The sequence below is a fragment of the Phocoena sinus genome, chromosome 20 (genome assembly GCF_008692025.1).
Source record: "Phocoena sinus isolate mPhoSin1 chromosome 20, mPhoSin1.pri, whole genome shotgun sequence".
Taxonomy (NCBI): Eukaryota; Metazoa; Chordata; class Mammalia; order Artiodactyla; family Phocoenidae; genus Phocoena; species Phocoena sinus.
In genome coordinates, this window is record NC_045782.1 from 47,585,886 (window position 1) to 47,599,552 (window position 13,667).

Below are 13,667 nucleotides of genomic sequence, written 5' to 3' on the forward strand. Positions count from 1 at the left end.
CTTAGGTATCACATTGTGTCATCTGTAAACACGTAAGTGTTTATCTCTAAAAAATAAGGTCTCTTTTATGAAAACATGACCACATACCACTACCACACCTAAAAAAATGAACAATTACAATTATTGGTTTTTTTTTGGCTGTGCTGCACCGCATGTGGGATCTTAGTCCCCTAACCAGGGATCGAACCCGCGCCCCCTGCATTGGAAGCAAAGAGTCTTAACCACTGGACTGCCAGGGAAGTCTCAACAATTATGCTTTAATAACATAAAATATCCAGTTCATGTAAAATTTCTAATTGTTTCATGAATATTAATTTTTCAAATTTTAACTTTCAAACTTTCATTTGCAAATAGAGTCCTATAAGGTCCAGACCCTGCACCTGGTGGTGGATCTCCTGAATCCCCTTTTATCTCTAGGTTCCTCCTGATCTCTTTCCCTGGTGATTTATGTGTTGAAAAAATGGATCACTTTTGACTCTATTTTTGTCAGTGTTTTGAATGGCTGTTTCCACTCTCCTGTGAATAGAATGATAGAAAAGTGTTTCAGAGTTGTGCCTAAAACCACAGTGAAAGGACGGCGAGTGAGGCTTCGCAGGCTTCTCCCAGGAGAACACACGCCGCGTGTGGCCGGGGACTCAGCCCAGAGGCTGCCAGCTTCCTGGCCTGGCAGGGGTGAGCCCCTCCCTAGAGTGTCCCTAAAGGACACTTTCTGTCCTGCAAAGGTGAAGCCTAACAGCGGATGGGAAAGGGCCCCCCAACAATGTGACAATGAAGGTGCAAAAAGCGAGGTCCACGGGAGCCTTGCGGGCTTAACAGCCACCCCCACGGTCATCCTTGGCCGCATAGCCAAGGTCCCTTGATTTGTCAGACAGTGACGTGGAGTCTCGTGCCCCCCACTGCGGACACAGGAAGCACGCACCAGGCTCACCGCCCAGGGACCCAGGTCCAGAAATCTTCCCAGCAGGTCCAGGGCTCTCAGCCGGTGCACTTGGCTCAGCAGCACCTGGAAGGGAGAAGAGGCGGTGTCACCGCAACACCCCCTGCCCCGCAACACGGAGCCAGGATGAGCACCCCCAGGGGCTGTTCTCCCAGGTCAGCAGGTGCCCCTTTCTCTATGGCTCATGCTTTACACAGGCTGGGAATGCTCCATTTCTTCATGAACAGGTAAACTATGTGTACGCTGTAGGAACTAATAGAACAGACACTTTATAACCTCATTTAAGAAAATATCCACTGATGACACTGGTCTATCCACTTCCAGACACTGTTCTCTATGTACAACGTCCCCTGTTTGTTCTAAATTTGATAAGATACTATTGTGTTTCTCATCTCCTTTCTGACTAAATGATACACCCTCACTCTCACTCCACATAGCTAGATACGTCTGACCATTATGGCTGCCAACGGCAGCACTGAACTTTTCTGTAAATGTGCATAATTCATTTAAACAATCTCCCCATTGCTAGATACTTAAATTATTATCAAATTTTTGCTATTGTAAACAATGCTGTGATAAAAATTCTACCAGGTAGATCTCTGCACATTTACGTTTTTTTCCCCTTCCCCTAGGATAAACTTGAGAAGTAAAATTACAGGGTCCGAGCATACACACTTATATCACCAGATTGCCCTCCAGCTGAACCAACTTGCTCACCAAGCCTTGGCTGAATACCGGGCACCAGGACATGTTTGCTCTGGTGCTCATGGGCTACTTGGCCTCGGGAAAATAACTTCTCTGAACCTTAATTTCCTAATTCATAACACAAGACCCACCCACAAGAGTTCTATTAAATATCAAATTAAAAGCTACCAGCAAAATATTAGCCCACGTTACACTATTATTTCCCAACATGATAGGTAATAATAAAATGTTCTTTTAATCTGAATTTCTTTGATTACAAGTGAGGTTAAATATTTTTTCATAGGTTAATAGGCTATTTCTCTAGTAAACTGGCCATGCATGTCCTTATTTTCCTACTTAAATGTCTGGCTTTTTCTTTTTGATATGAAAGGATTCTTTATAAATTAAAAACAGCGACCTCTGCCATGTATTTTTCTCTTTCTTCCTGTGTTATATCAAAGCTTTAAACTTTAATGGAGTCATTTATATTGAGTTTCCCTCACGATGTTTACCCAGAAGTCACATGAACAGAGCACTTACTGTGTGCGGGTGCGGTGCTGGGTGCAACTGGGAACAGCAGGGCCCCTCCCATCACCACCTGGCCCAGACACAGACATTCCTCAGCCATACTGCAATAACCATCGAACAGACAACTGGGGGTCACTCCCTACTCTGGGGGTCTGAAAGCTCTCCCTCCCAGTGGGTGACGTGTGGGGTTCCTAGGTTCCAGGCAGAGGGGCTGGGAAAGTGTGGGCCTTCCCCAAGGAAGGGCAGGTGGCCAGTCTAATGGGGGAGGCTCCAGAACCAGCCAGACCTGCAGACCAAGCTAAGAGCTTCAGCTTTTCCTAAGAAGGGCAGCAGAGGGACCCGTCCAATGTGCTTCCTGCGGGCAATAGGCTGGCAGGAAGATGGATGGAGGGGTGGGATGGGTGGACTTGACCGTGGCCATGACCGATGGGGAGAAACAGACTCCAAGACAGCTGGCGGGCATGACCGACAAAGCCTGCTGGAGGAGGGGGAATAGGGGTCAGGGAAAGGAGCCTCTGGAAGAGAAGATTTGGAATGAGGCAAGAGGAAAGAACAGATGGACGGGCCAGCCAGCCTGGGGTGGTCTGTAAGGGAGAAGCTGGGTAGAGAGACCAGCGAGGGAGGTGGGAGAGAAGGTGGGGAGGTTTTAACTGTGTACCTGCTCCCGGGAGGTGAGGATCAGTAGTGGGACTCGTGAAGAGGACCCTCTGGCTGCAGGGATGTGGACCGTGGTGTCGGGACTGAACAGGGGTGAGGAAATGGCGCAGCCAGAGCAGTGGTTCAAGGGGCTACCCTCTGAGGGGTGAATACGGGCTGGCTGGAGGAGGGTGGGGGACAGAGGAGGTGGCAGGAGATGCTGGAGGGAGTGGAAAGTGGGGAGGGGGTCCCGGCAGCATGAGGCTCCTGAGGAGGGGTTCCCGGGTGGAGGGGGGAGGCTGGGGAGCTTCCCCAGGTGGACGCGCGGCCCATGGCTGCAGAGGAGGCGAAAGTGTGTATTCCCAGCCTGCGGGCAGCCCAAGGGTCAGGGAAGCGGAGGTGGCTGGGTTCAGCTGCTGGAATGTCATTTCCCACTGGTTTGGAGCCTGTTTCCACATTGCTATTTCGAGACGGATGATCGAGTGGTTCATTTTATGTTTGGAGAAGTTGAGGTTCTCCAAACAAGAAGCTGGGAGAGGTTATGTGGGGCTGCTCACAGGGGCCTATCTGAACGGGGCCTGATCCCTTTCCCATGTTTAACTCATGGGTTATCTCGTGCCACTGCAGCGGAAAGACAGATCTGGAGGGCAAGGTTAGACGGCTGAAAGGCATGGGCTTTGGAGTCAAGCTGACCTATCTCACTTCCTCACAGTGTGGCTTAAATCACAACCTCTGGACACTTCAGTTTCCTCATCAAGAAGAGGAGAGATAACATGTGACTTGGGCTTATTTTCAGAATCAAATGAGATGCAGCCTGTCTGGTACAACGCGGTCTGGTATGAGGGGTGTGATGAATGTTAGTCTCGGTGTCAGCATCCAGCTACAGGATGTCTCCATCTCTCAGAAGCGATTTGATTGACTATTTATTTATATATTGCCGTGCTGTGCGGCTTGTGAGATCTTAGTTCCACCACCAGGGATTGAACCTGGGCCCTGGCAGTGAAAGCGCCAAGTCCTAACCACTGGACCACCAAGGAATTCCCTATTTTTAAAACATCTTTATTGGAGTATAATTGTTGTACAATGGTGTGTTAGTTTCTGCTTTATAACAAAGTGAATCAGTTATACAGATACATAGGTTCCCATATCTCTTCCCTCTTGCGTCTCCCTCCCTCCCACCCTCCCTATCCCTCCTCTCTAGGTGGTCACAAGCCACCAAGCTGATCTCCCTGTGCTATGCGGCTGCTTCCCACTAGCTATCGATTTTACGTTTGGTAGTGTATATATGTCCATGCCACTGTCTCACGTTGTCACAGCTTCCCTTTCCCCCTCCCCATATCCTCAAGTCCATTCTCTAGTAGGTCTGTGTCTTTATTCCCGTCTTACCCCTAGGTTCTTCATGACCTGTTTTTTTTTTTTTCCCTTAGATTCCATATATATGTGTTAGCATACGGTATTTGGTTCTCCCTATTTGTTTTTAAAGAAAACGGAACTGCCGGAGGTTCAAGTCTCTAGAGATCCAGGGCGAGCAGAACCTTCCATTTACTAGGTTTGTGAAAGCAGGTGTAATTCCTCAAAAATCAAAGACATCAAACACATCTAACACTTGTAAAGATTCTATTTACTGACTCCCTTTGTTATTTAAAACACTGTCAACGTGAATAAAGCTCTGTGTTTTCAAGTAAATAGCAGAGCACTTTGCAGTGGAAGAAATGGCAACTTGGGCCAAGAAACCTAACCACACGTAGTTCGCATTGTTTGTTTCTCATGCGCACTGACCAGCAGTAAGAGGTCTCCATTACAACGTTATTTACAGATGGCAAAAGTAAAAGGGAAACCATCACCATCACTACTGCAATGCGATCTTTCCTGACTCTGTTGTCCGTGTTGACGAAACACACATTAAAGCATCAACAGACAGCCCACTTGTCTCAGAGACTCAAGACCCTCAGCAATGCAGGGTTTTGTGCTGTGGGTATTGATATTGGAAAATAAACAGCATCAATAACAAGTCCTAGGGAAAATGTCAAGTATTGGTTTTTCTAAACGTTACTGCTTCCTGTGATTCCTTCTGTTGATTTACATTTTAAAAATATTGAGGCCCAACATAAATTAAAATTACTTTTTTAAAAAAGGACTGGCTTTTGTTTGTTTGTATTTGTACTTAAAAAAAAAAAAATTCCTGTTTCAGTGTGCCTCAGGCCCCGGGGAAATTACAGAGATAAACGCTGGTGAACTAAATGAGTTACTGGGATTTCTTTCTGTCTGTGGCAACCCAAACTGAAGATTAATAATGGAGATACAAATACCCAAACTAAAACAGAGCTGCTAGGGCAACAACCTTTCATTTGCCTTGTGCACAAAAACGCACTCAGGCTTCTGTGCTGAGACTGCTGGATAGAGCCGCTTCTTAAAAACCAGATTCTCAAGCTCCAGTCCTGGCCTGGTAGACCCAGGAATCTGATGATCAGAGATTTTGGAGCCACCGATGAATATAATGTGTGTAATGATAACATCCCAGTTATTATCCTGATGCCATCTAATAATAATCCTGTACTTTCAGACCAAAAATTCTATTTGTAAATAAAATGATGGCATGAAAGCAAACAGGGTTTCCTAATGAAATGCCCACACTGACTTGTAGTATCTGTATAAAGGTACTAACACGGAATCCTGTAAAATTTCTCTCTTCCCTCTCTTTTTCCACAACATTGATTCCTCCTTCTCTGCCTGGGGCTTCTTTGCACATGGGCCACTGAGGGAGTGCAGACAGTAATGCTGAGTCCAGGCAGGGCCACCAGACCAGGAGACCACGGGGCCAGGCATTGCAGTGTGGCAGGGCTCAAGAATCTTCCTTCCCGTCCTTTCTGTTGATTTGTATTTTTAAAAGGTGAAAAAGGACATCAGGACTGGTCAGGAAAAGTGTACGTTCAAGCTTACATCTACATGAGAGGCTGCAAATCGGCCCGAGGAGACAGTTCATTTTACCCCCATGATCCTCAGTTAATGCCTCTGAGTTTTCGGAGGGAGAAAATGCTCTCTGGCAGTGGAAAAAGTAGCAGGGATTGGAAAAGCTGTGACATCTCTGTACTAAAATTCTTTTTCCCTTCAGCAACACTTCCTGACTCGCCAAGGCACTGGGGATAATTTATGGATAATGGGGCCCAGGTTCTGGTAAAATAACTGAATTAATGAGAAAGAAGCCAACACCGCAGGCTACCCCAAATGAAGCAAGCTCTCCTTTGCACTGTGTTGGGTTTTCTTGTTAAGTACAGGTTCCTGCACTGATCCAGGTGGGACACAGCCCAGACAGATCCCCCATCAGAATGATAAGGAACCTATGGTTTCATTCGTCTGAAAGATCGCACAGAAGATGCCCCTTTCTTTTCTTTCAGAGTCATTCCCTCATTTTGGCATCAGGAAGTTGGGTCTTCTCTTTCCCTGAGGGCGTGTGGGTTGTAAATGGGACATTAAAGAAAAAGTCAATAGGAGGCCATTTACAACAGGATTGTTTGCCAGGCAGGATTCAGTGCTGGGCATTGTGCCCCTGCTTGGAAAGGACCAATTTTATCTATCACATTATTGAAATAATAGGAAGGTCAGTGGAGGCTGGCCACAGTCTCCTCTCATGAAAATTCGGATGACCCTAGGAGCTGGGGAGCACAACAACCAACCGGTCACTGCTGTCCCATAGCCCTGCCTGTCAGCCTTCCACTCGCTGCATGAGAACTCGTGGGCTCCTGACAAATGGCGAGTTTTCTTTGTTGTGTTGTTATCGTTGCTTTTCATTTTGTTTTGTTTTGAAAATTTGTTTATTGCTCACCTTGCAAACTCAAGATAGTCAAACTAATCTAGAAACACACATGAGGAATACTAATAATTTCTGCATTCTTTTCACAATGTCAGAAAATAAGCAGTCATAAGACAGAAAAAGCACCAAAATATCTCCAGGGAAGGATCCTGACCAACACCCTGTGCCCACGTAATTATCAAGCCACGAGGACAAGGCTGTGTGGTGGCATTTCCACAACTGCACAAACTACTCTCACTGCTCTGCTGCCTGGGTCCCGGCACACAGTCCTGAGCCAGATGAGACCTCAGTTCTGTCGTAGGCACCTTCCCAGCCCACCATGCGGTCAGCACAGAGCGGGAGAGCAGACCATGCAGGGAGGGGGCCCGCCACGCTCCAGGTGGGACAGGGATCAGCCGTTCACCTATTTTTCAAACTGTCCTTGGCGGCGGGAGCCGCTCAAAGAGCGCGTTGGGCCCAGTGAAGATGAATGGAACTTCTGCGAGACGTGGTCAGCAGCCTGGTGAGAAAGTGGGGCCCTCCTGGGGGGAGGCAAGGCCTCGTCCTCGGGCAGGTGAGGCAAAGCAACCTAATCAGCTTTCTGAGGGGAAGGTGATGGTCTTCCCAGCCAGCTCTCAGAATTTAAGACCCCACTTCCTAACTGGACACGGACGTAAATGCCCACCCCTCCTGCTGCGGGCACGGCCCCTCCCACAACTGTCCACAGTTCTCACCCAAGTCCAACTGCCTCATCCTCACTGCACACAATCTCTTCCAGGGCCTAAAGTGAATTATTAGGCCTTGGTATCTACACTGACAGTGGTTTTAAATCTCATTTGACACTGTCTTAGAGCAAAACAGCTTTGCTTATGTCATGACCTGGTCCCTACACCTGCCCCATAAATATACATTAACTGAAACAAAAGTTCTGTGAAAACTTCCTAAACTTCCTGCCTGTGACGAAGTTTGGTATTTTGCCATCTCATTACCCAAAACTTAGCTGGGTGAGACCCACAGAACTGATCTCCCAAACCACTCGTGGGGCACCAGGTGCCGCGTGAACACTGACACAGGCCACATGGGTGACTGCACTTGACGGCACAGCCAGAGAGTGCAACAGCCCACAGCAACCGCGGGGCACAGCCCCCTGGAAGTGAGCAACCCACAGGTGCTGGGAGCGGTGCCACGACCTGCGTGTGTAATTTGCTCAGGCTCTCCCATTTTCTCTGCAGTTGATTTGCATCTCATGCCCTTCCAAAGAGAAGGGGCACTGATGCCAGAGCCGTGCTGGAACGGAGCTTGCTGGCAGCAGCACTGGGGGGAGAGGGGAGGGCAGCTGACGACAGCCCAGATCAGTGTTTAATTGGCGGGGGAGAGGCTTCAGTGACTTTGCCAGGCGAGCCCGGGAGACAAGGAGGCGTTAACTCCAAAGCAGGAGGGCTGTCACACACCAGCACACTCAGCCCCAATAAACTAGTCCCCTCCTGGGCGGCTGTGGGGTTTTCTAGCTCCCTCATCAATCTGGCTCACCTGGAGACACTCACCTGTAAGACAATGGGAAGCTGCTCAGGTGGGTTCCTGTTCTCCACGCCCATCGTGAGCCACACCTGGAAGGCGGTCAGCTGCTCAGCAAAGAAGGGGCTGTGCTGTGGGACGAGCAGAGGGTTAGTCAGGGGCTCTCCTTCTTCACCCAACTCTGCCTTTACACGCCGCCCCCACCATCGATTCAGCCGTGTGTCTTTGTGAGGCCCTGATTCCACTCAGCCACCACCATCCAGGTGAGGGGACACAGGGCCGGGCCATAGCAGAGGAGGTGGTGAGACATGGTCAGACCAGGACGTTTCATATGGCAGAGCCAGGGCTGCAAGGACAGACTGGGTATGGGTAAGAGAGGGTTGCAGTAAGGTTAATGCCGGGGCTTGGGCCTAAACACCCGGAAGCGGGGTCCCAAGACCTGAGGCGGGAAGACTGAAAGAGGAGCCCGTTTGGGAGGAGCATGTGGGGAACTCAGCTTGGACACACTGAGTTTAAGGTGCCTACTGGACACCCGACCGAGACATCAGGGGGACGATGGCCCACATGAGCCCGCAGTCCAGGAGATGGGTCTGGGCTGGAGAGACAGATCTAGTTTAAAGTTAAGTGAGAAACAGAGGGGACCCCGGGCTGAGCCCTGGAGCCCCCCAAGAGTGAGAGGCCAAGGAGGTGGAGACACAAGGGCAAGGCCAGCAGAGGGGGATCAGGAGTGGGTGGTGGCCAGGTTGCCAGGGAGGAGTGTTTTAGGGGGAGGACATGGTCAGCACCTTCCATGACTGTACAGGGTCAGGCAGGACCAAGGTCCAGAGCTGATGGTGACAAGGAGGGCCCTGGAGACCATTAAGGATGTAACAGGAGGGCCCTGGTAGTGGGCAGAAGCACAACCGGACTGGGTTCAAACAGAAGAAAAGATGATTCAGAGGCTCAAGAATAGACAGTTCTTTGCAGGAATCTGGCTGCAAAGGGGAAGGAGAGACATGGGGAGGTGGGGGCGGGAAATCGGATGGGGTCACGTGACTAGGAATTTCTTTTTAAAGGTGGGAGAATAAGGGCGTATTTGTAAGAGGGGGAAACTGCTGATGAAGGAGGGAGGTGCTGGGCTAGGGCCTTGGCAAGTGGACGCCTGGTGCACAGGTTGGGGGTAGCACTTTTGGGAGCGGGAGATGCAACACAGCCGGGCCAGGATGCAGGACAAAGGCCAATGTGGCAGGACTTACAGAAGATCCCTCTATTGCTCCTGTCTCTCAGCCAGGTGGGAAAAGGAGGTGCTGTGGATGGAGGGGAGAGCGAGCGGAGAGGCAACGGGAAGGAAGGAGATGTGTCTGGGCAGCCTGCCAGGCAGCGTTTAAGGCCCCTGGAGGGTAGTGACCGCAGCAGGTCACAGTGGGCTTCCCCAGCTTGGCAGTGGGGGTGCGGAGGGTGGCTTGTCCTCGCGCAGGCACTGCGGAGGGTATGCCTTTAGTGGAGATGATGAGGACGAGGGAAACTGCAGAAGTAGCAGCTCAGGTAGGAGGGGGCCCAGGCTGTCAGAAGGAGGTCCGGGAACTGAGAGACCAAGCAGTAGGACTGCTGGGTTTTCTGTCTTACATAGGCATTTCCACTTAATATGCAGCTCTGCTGTCCCTGAGCTCCAGACAAAAAGAATTCCAAATCTCTGCCTCCAGCCCACTCCTCTCTGTCCCACTCTGTCTCCCCAGGGGGAAAGCAGGTGTCTGTGTAAGGAAGGGTGGGTGGGAAGGCAGGGATGCGGGCTGCAACCCCAGGTTCCTGCACGTGTGGAAGTGTGTGCATAGAGGACTTCAAGCCGTGGGCACGGCTCCAGCAGAGCTGTGAGCCAGACCAGGTGTGTTCCCACCGCACCCTCCACAGAGGAGCCTGGTGGTCAGAGCCATGGTGTGTGCCCTTGTAAAGAAGTCAGTGTTGCATGAGAATTCGGCAGAGGACTTTCACACTTAGGAATGCGTGTTCTTGCAAAGTCAGTGTACGTGAAGTTAATCAAATTTGGAGGGCAACTTGGGGATTGGGATGGAGCCCCCAAAGTGATTTTCCTGTTTTTAAGTGTGAGTTATTCATAAATTGGTTTAAAAACAATAATCTTGTTAAATGCTCCCTCCCCAGCTGTACTGAGTGAGGGGGACCTTCAGTCTGGGAGGGGAAGTCGGGAAACTCAGATAATTCCACCTCCCTCCATTTCCTTCACTTAGTTTTGCCTTATGGATGCAAACACGCTGCTCATTGCTGAAGAAGCTGCTCAGTCCCGAATGACAAACATTCCTGATCTTTTCACCTAAAGCTGACAAAGAGGGAAAGCCTTTGGCCATCGAAGTATGCTGTGAGGTTTGTCATGCTTCTTAAAGCCACGGGGAAGATGACAGATCACATCAGCACCCCACCATAAGTGTGGTTCAGCATTTTAAGTAACACTTCACAGAACAGCTCAAGAGTTGCCCCGTGAGTGCCTGAGATTATTCACAGAGTTGATGTTTTGGGCCAAATCTTCATGATTACCTCCTGGAAATACTGTGTAGATTATTGGTGGGGGGAGAAGCAGAACCCAGGATGAGTGTTCTGGAGGAGAGCTGACAGATCGTGGGCAGAGGCTCTGAGTCATGTGGCCATGTGGCCTGGGCCTCCTGGGACGATTCTGATGCCAGGTGGTCAACCCTGTGGTTAGCCCATGTGTCAGATGGGCTGGGGGGTCTGAAAACAGGCGCCAAGCGCGAAGGACTAAGAGCAGAAAGGCCAGCTCTGGGCACAAAGAGCCACGCCCAACCCTGGGGGCCAATCCACCTCGACTTGTGAGGTCACTGTGGGGAGGGAGGAGAGCTAGTTCATCTTAACACACTCCTACTCTTCTCACCTGCCATCCCCAGTCCAAACACACTTATGTCGGCTGTTTCACAGTAAGTGAAGATTTCTTAAACGGATACCAAAAGCCCTAACCATAAAAGAAAAAACATTGGTAAACTGGATATGGTAAAACAAGAAACTTTTGTTCATCAAGTAAAAACTTTAAAAAAGTGAAAATCAAGTCTGCAGAATGAAGATATTCACAATGTGTGACAAAGGATTTGTATTCAGAATATAAATAGAACCACTACAAATCGATAGAAACAGATAACGCAAAAGAAAAATGATCACATGGCTTGAACAGGCAATTTATAAAAGAGGATATTCAAAAAGCCCATAAAAACACGAAACAGGGCTAAACTCTATTAACCATCAGGGAAATACAAGATAAATCTCAATGAAATACCTTTACGTAATGAACCAGAATAGCCAAAATGAAAAAAAAAAAGGTGGAAAACATCCAGTATTGATGAGGACATGGGACAACTAAAACTCTCATACATCGTGGGAGGGACTGGAAATTGACTCACAGCCACTTTGGAAAACTGTCCGGCAGTTTGTACTGAAACTGAAAATATGCACACCTGGTGACCAGGAATCCCACTCCTCGTGTGCACACCTGACATTAACGCACCAGAGCACGAGGAATTCGCGGTACCTGGCCACACCCACCCACTCGCCTCAAGCACAAAATTTAAGGGGGCACCAAAAAGCATAGTAATTGAGATTAAAAAAACCTTAATGCAATATTTAAGAAAATAAAAATTAATATAAAAATCTATAATGAACAAAATATCAAAATTTCATAGAAAGACAGGTCCAGCATGACTGATTTCTCCTTCTGTCTCAGGCTCCAGCGTCTCGGCTGGGCAGTGGCCAGCACAGTTCGTGAGGTCCATGGGATAGACCATGACCTTTGGGGTTTCCACACTGTGATAGGAGTGAGCTGCAAGTGAATGGAGCAAACTTGGCATTGAGTGGAGGCAGCCAGACACAAGGATTCTATTTACCCAAGTACCAACCCCTCAGGGCAGCACACACCCTGGCGGAGGTGGTGGCCAGAGCGGGAGGGGCATCGGGGGACCGCTGATGTTCTAAGTGGGTGCTGGTTACGCGAGTGCGCTCAATTTGTAAATTCACGAAGCTGCACGTTACGATGCCTGCAATCTTCTATGTGTGTGTTATGCTTCCAAAAGAATGAAAACTAAATAAAACAGCTAGCGTGTGGCCTCCACCAGGTATCCCTCCCAGTGACAATTTGGTGAGATTATTCCCAGAGGCAGAATCCTGAATCTAGTAGATGAGAAATGAAGCTGAAGACGCTTGAAAGGAGGCCTGGCACTGGAGGGAGAGGTGAGGACAGAACCGTGGGGCTTTATCTGAGAGGTGTGCAGCTCCGACCCCTTGACGGTACAAAGGAAAACCAGGCACACAGCACAGAAAAGCATGAGTTGAATGAGGTTCGCGAACACGTTTGTGGAGACAGGCCCTGTCCCTGTAGAGGTGGAGCGTGTGAGGAGCTGGAGGCCAGGACTGTTCCCCATGGAGACTTGTCCCTGCCTCAGGGTTTAGGGTCTCCCAGGCAATGCCAAACATATAGGCGAGAGCCAAGTGAAGGCCCTGCCGGCGCCCACTTCAGGGTTCAAGATGCAAGGCCGGCTTTGACTCCCTTGTAAGTGCGTTAAAGGAAAGGTGGGTGGAAAGTGGCGAGCTGCTGGGGCAGGCACCGCAAGTGCTGGTGGAGAACCCAGCAGTGGGCACATGGGTGCTCGATGCAGAGTTCTTCCAACTTTGCTGTAGGTTTGAAAATGTTCATAATAAAATGGGAAAAAAAAAATCAAGCAATGAAGGAGGAAAGATAAGATAAAATAGAGAGGGAGGGTCTCACAGCCCAGTTACCCCAGTCTCGGGGGGAATTGAAATCACCTGAGTTAACACACATGCATACAACCCTCCCCCTCCGTCACAGACATGCATTCACGTACACACATGTACACGGACACACACCCCACAGAGAACACACACACTCATACCCCATAGATATACGCAGGCACACAAATATATACGCACATACACCCCCCACAGAAATACATATGTGTACACACACACACACACACACACGCACCCAGGCCCCTGACTCAGTAAGGCTGAAAGCTTCCCTTTCAATCTTACTGATGTGATGTGCACTGAAAGTTAAAAACCTCTGCAGTGAGACGTGGGTGCCTCTGGCTGCAGTCAGGGCTTTGTGAATACACCAAGGGCCAGGAACCCTTGTGTCCAGCATGTACCACGTACCAGGCTGTGTCCTCCAGTGCTCCTTGAATTGGATACAACTATAGTTCCCGTTTTAAAACAAGGAAACTGAGGCACCGGGGGGCTAAGCGGTCTCTCCACTGGCGCCCAGAGACGACGGTGTGGGGAGCAAAGGCCAGTGACTCCGATCTCCAAGCCCCACCCTCCAACCCGTCCCCTCAGTGGACAGCTCAGAGCCACCTGCTTCCTCCCGGTTCCCCCACCACTCCCCCAGTCCTGAACACCTGCCCGGTCCCTTGGAGGGTCAGATGGGGGATCTAATTGTGCTCTAACTTGATGGGTGGCTTTTCTCTTTTCTCAACGGTTACTTGAGGGAAGAGACCGGGTCTCACCCACGTGCACCCAGACGTGGTGTCTGACGCACAGCAAACGCTCATCAAATGAACAAATCTTGAA

The 13,667-nt window shown here is 49.5% G+C and overlaps 1 protein-coding gene across 2 annotated transcripts in view; it reads right to left on the minus strand.

Moving 5' to 3' along the window:
- RPTOR (regulatory associated protein of MTOR complex 1) overlaps positions 1 to 13,667 on the minus strand; it is a 345,465-nt gene that overhangs the window by 76,851 nt on the left and 254,947 nt on the right. For both annotated transcript variants that reach the window (XM_032616711.1, XM_032616710.1), the window contains exons 11-12: positions 8,120 to 8,221; positions 920 to 1,003 (exon numbers count right to left, since the gene is read on the minus strand). In XM_032616711.1, the coding sequence (XP_032472602.1) occupies positions 920 to 1,003; positions 8,120 to 8,221 (186 nt within the window). The remainder of the gene's footprint in view (positions 1 to 919; positions 1,004 to 8,119; positions 8,222 to 13,667) is intronic.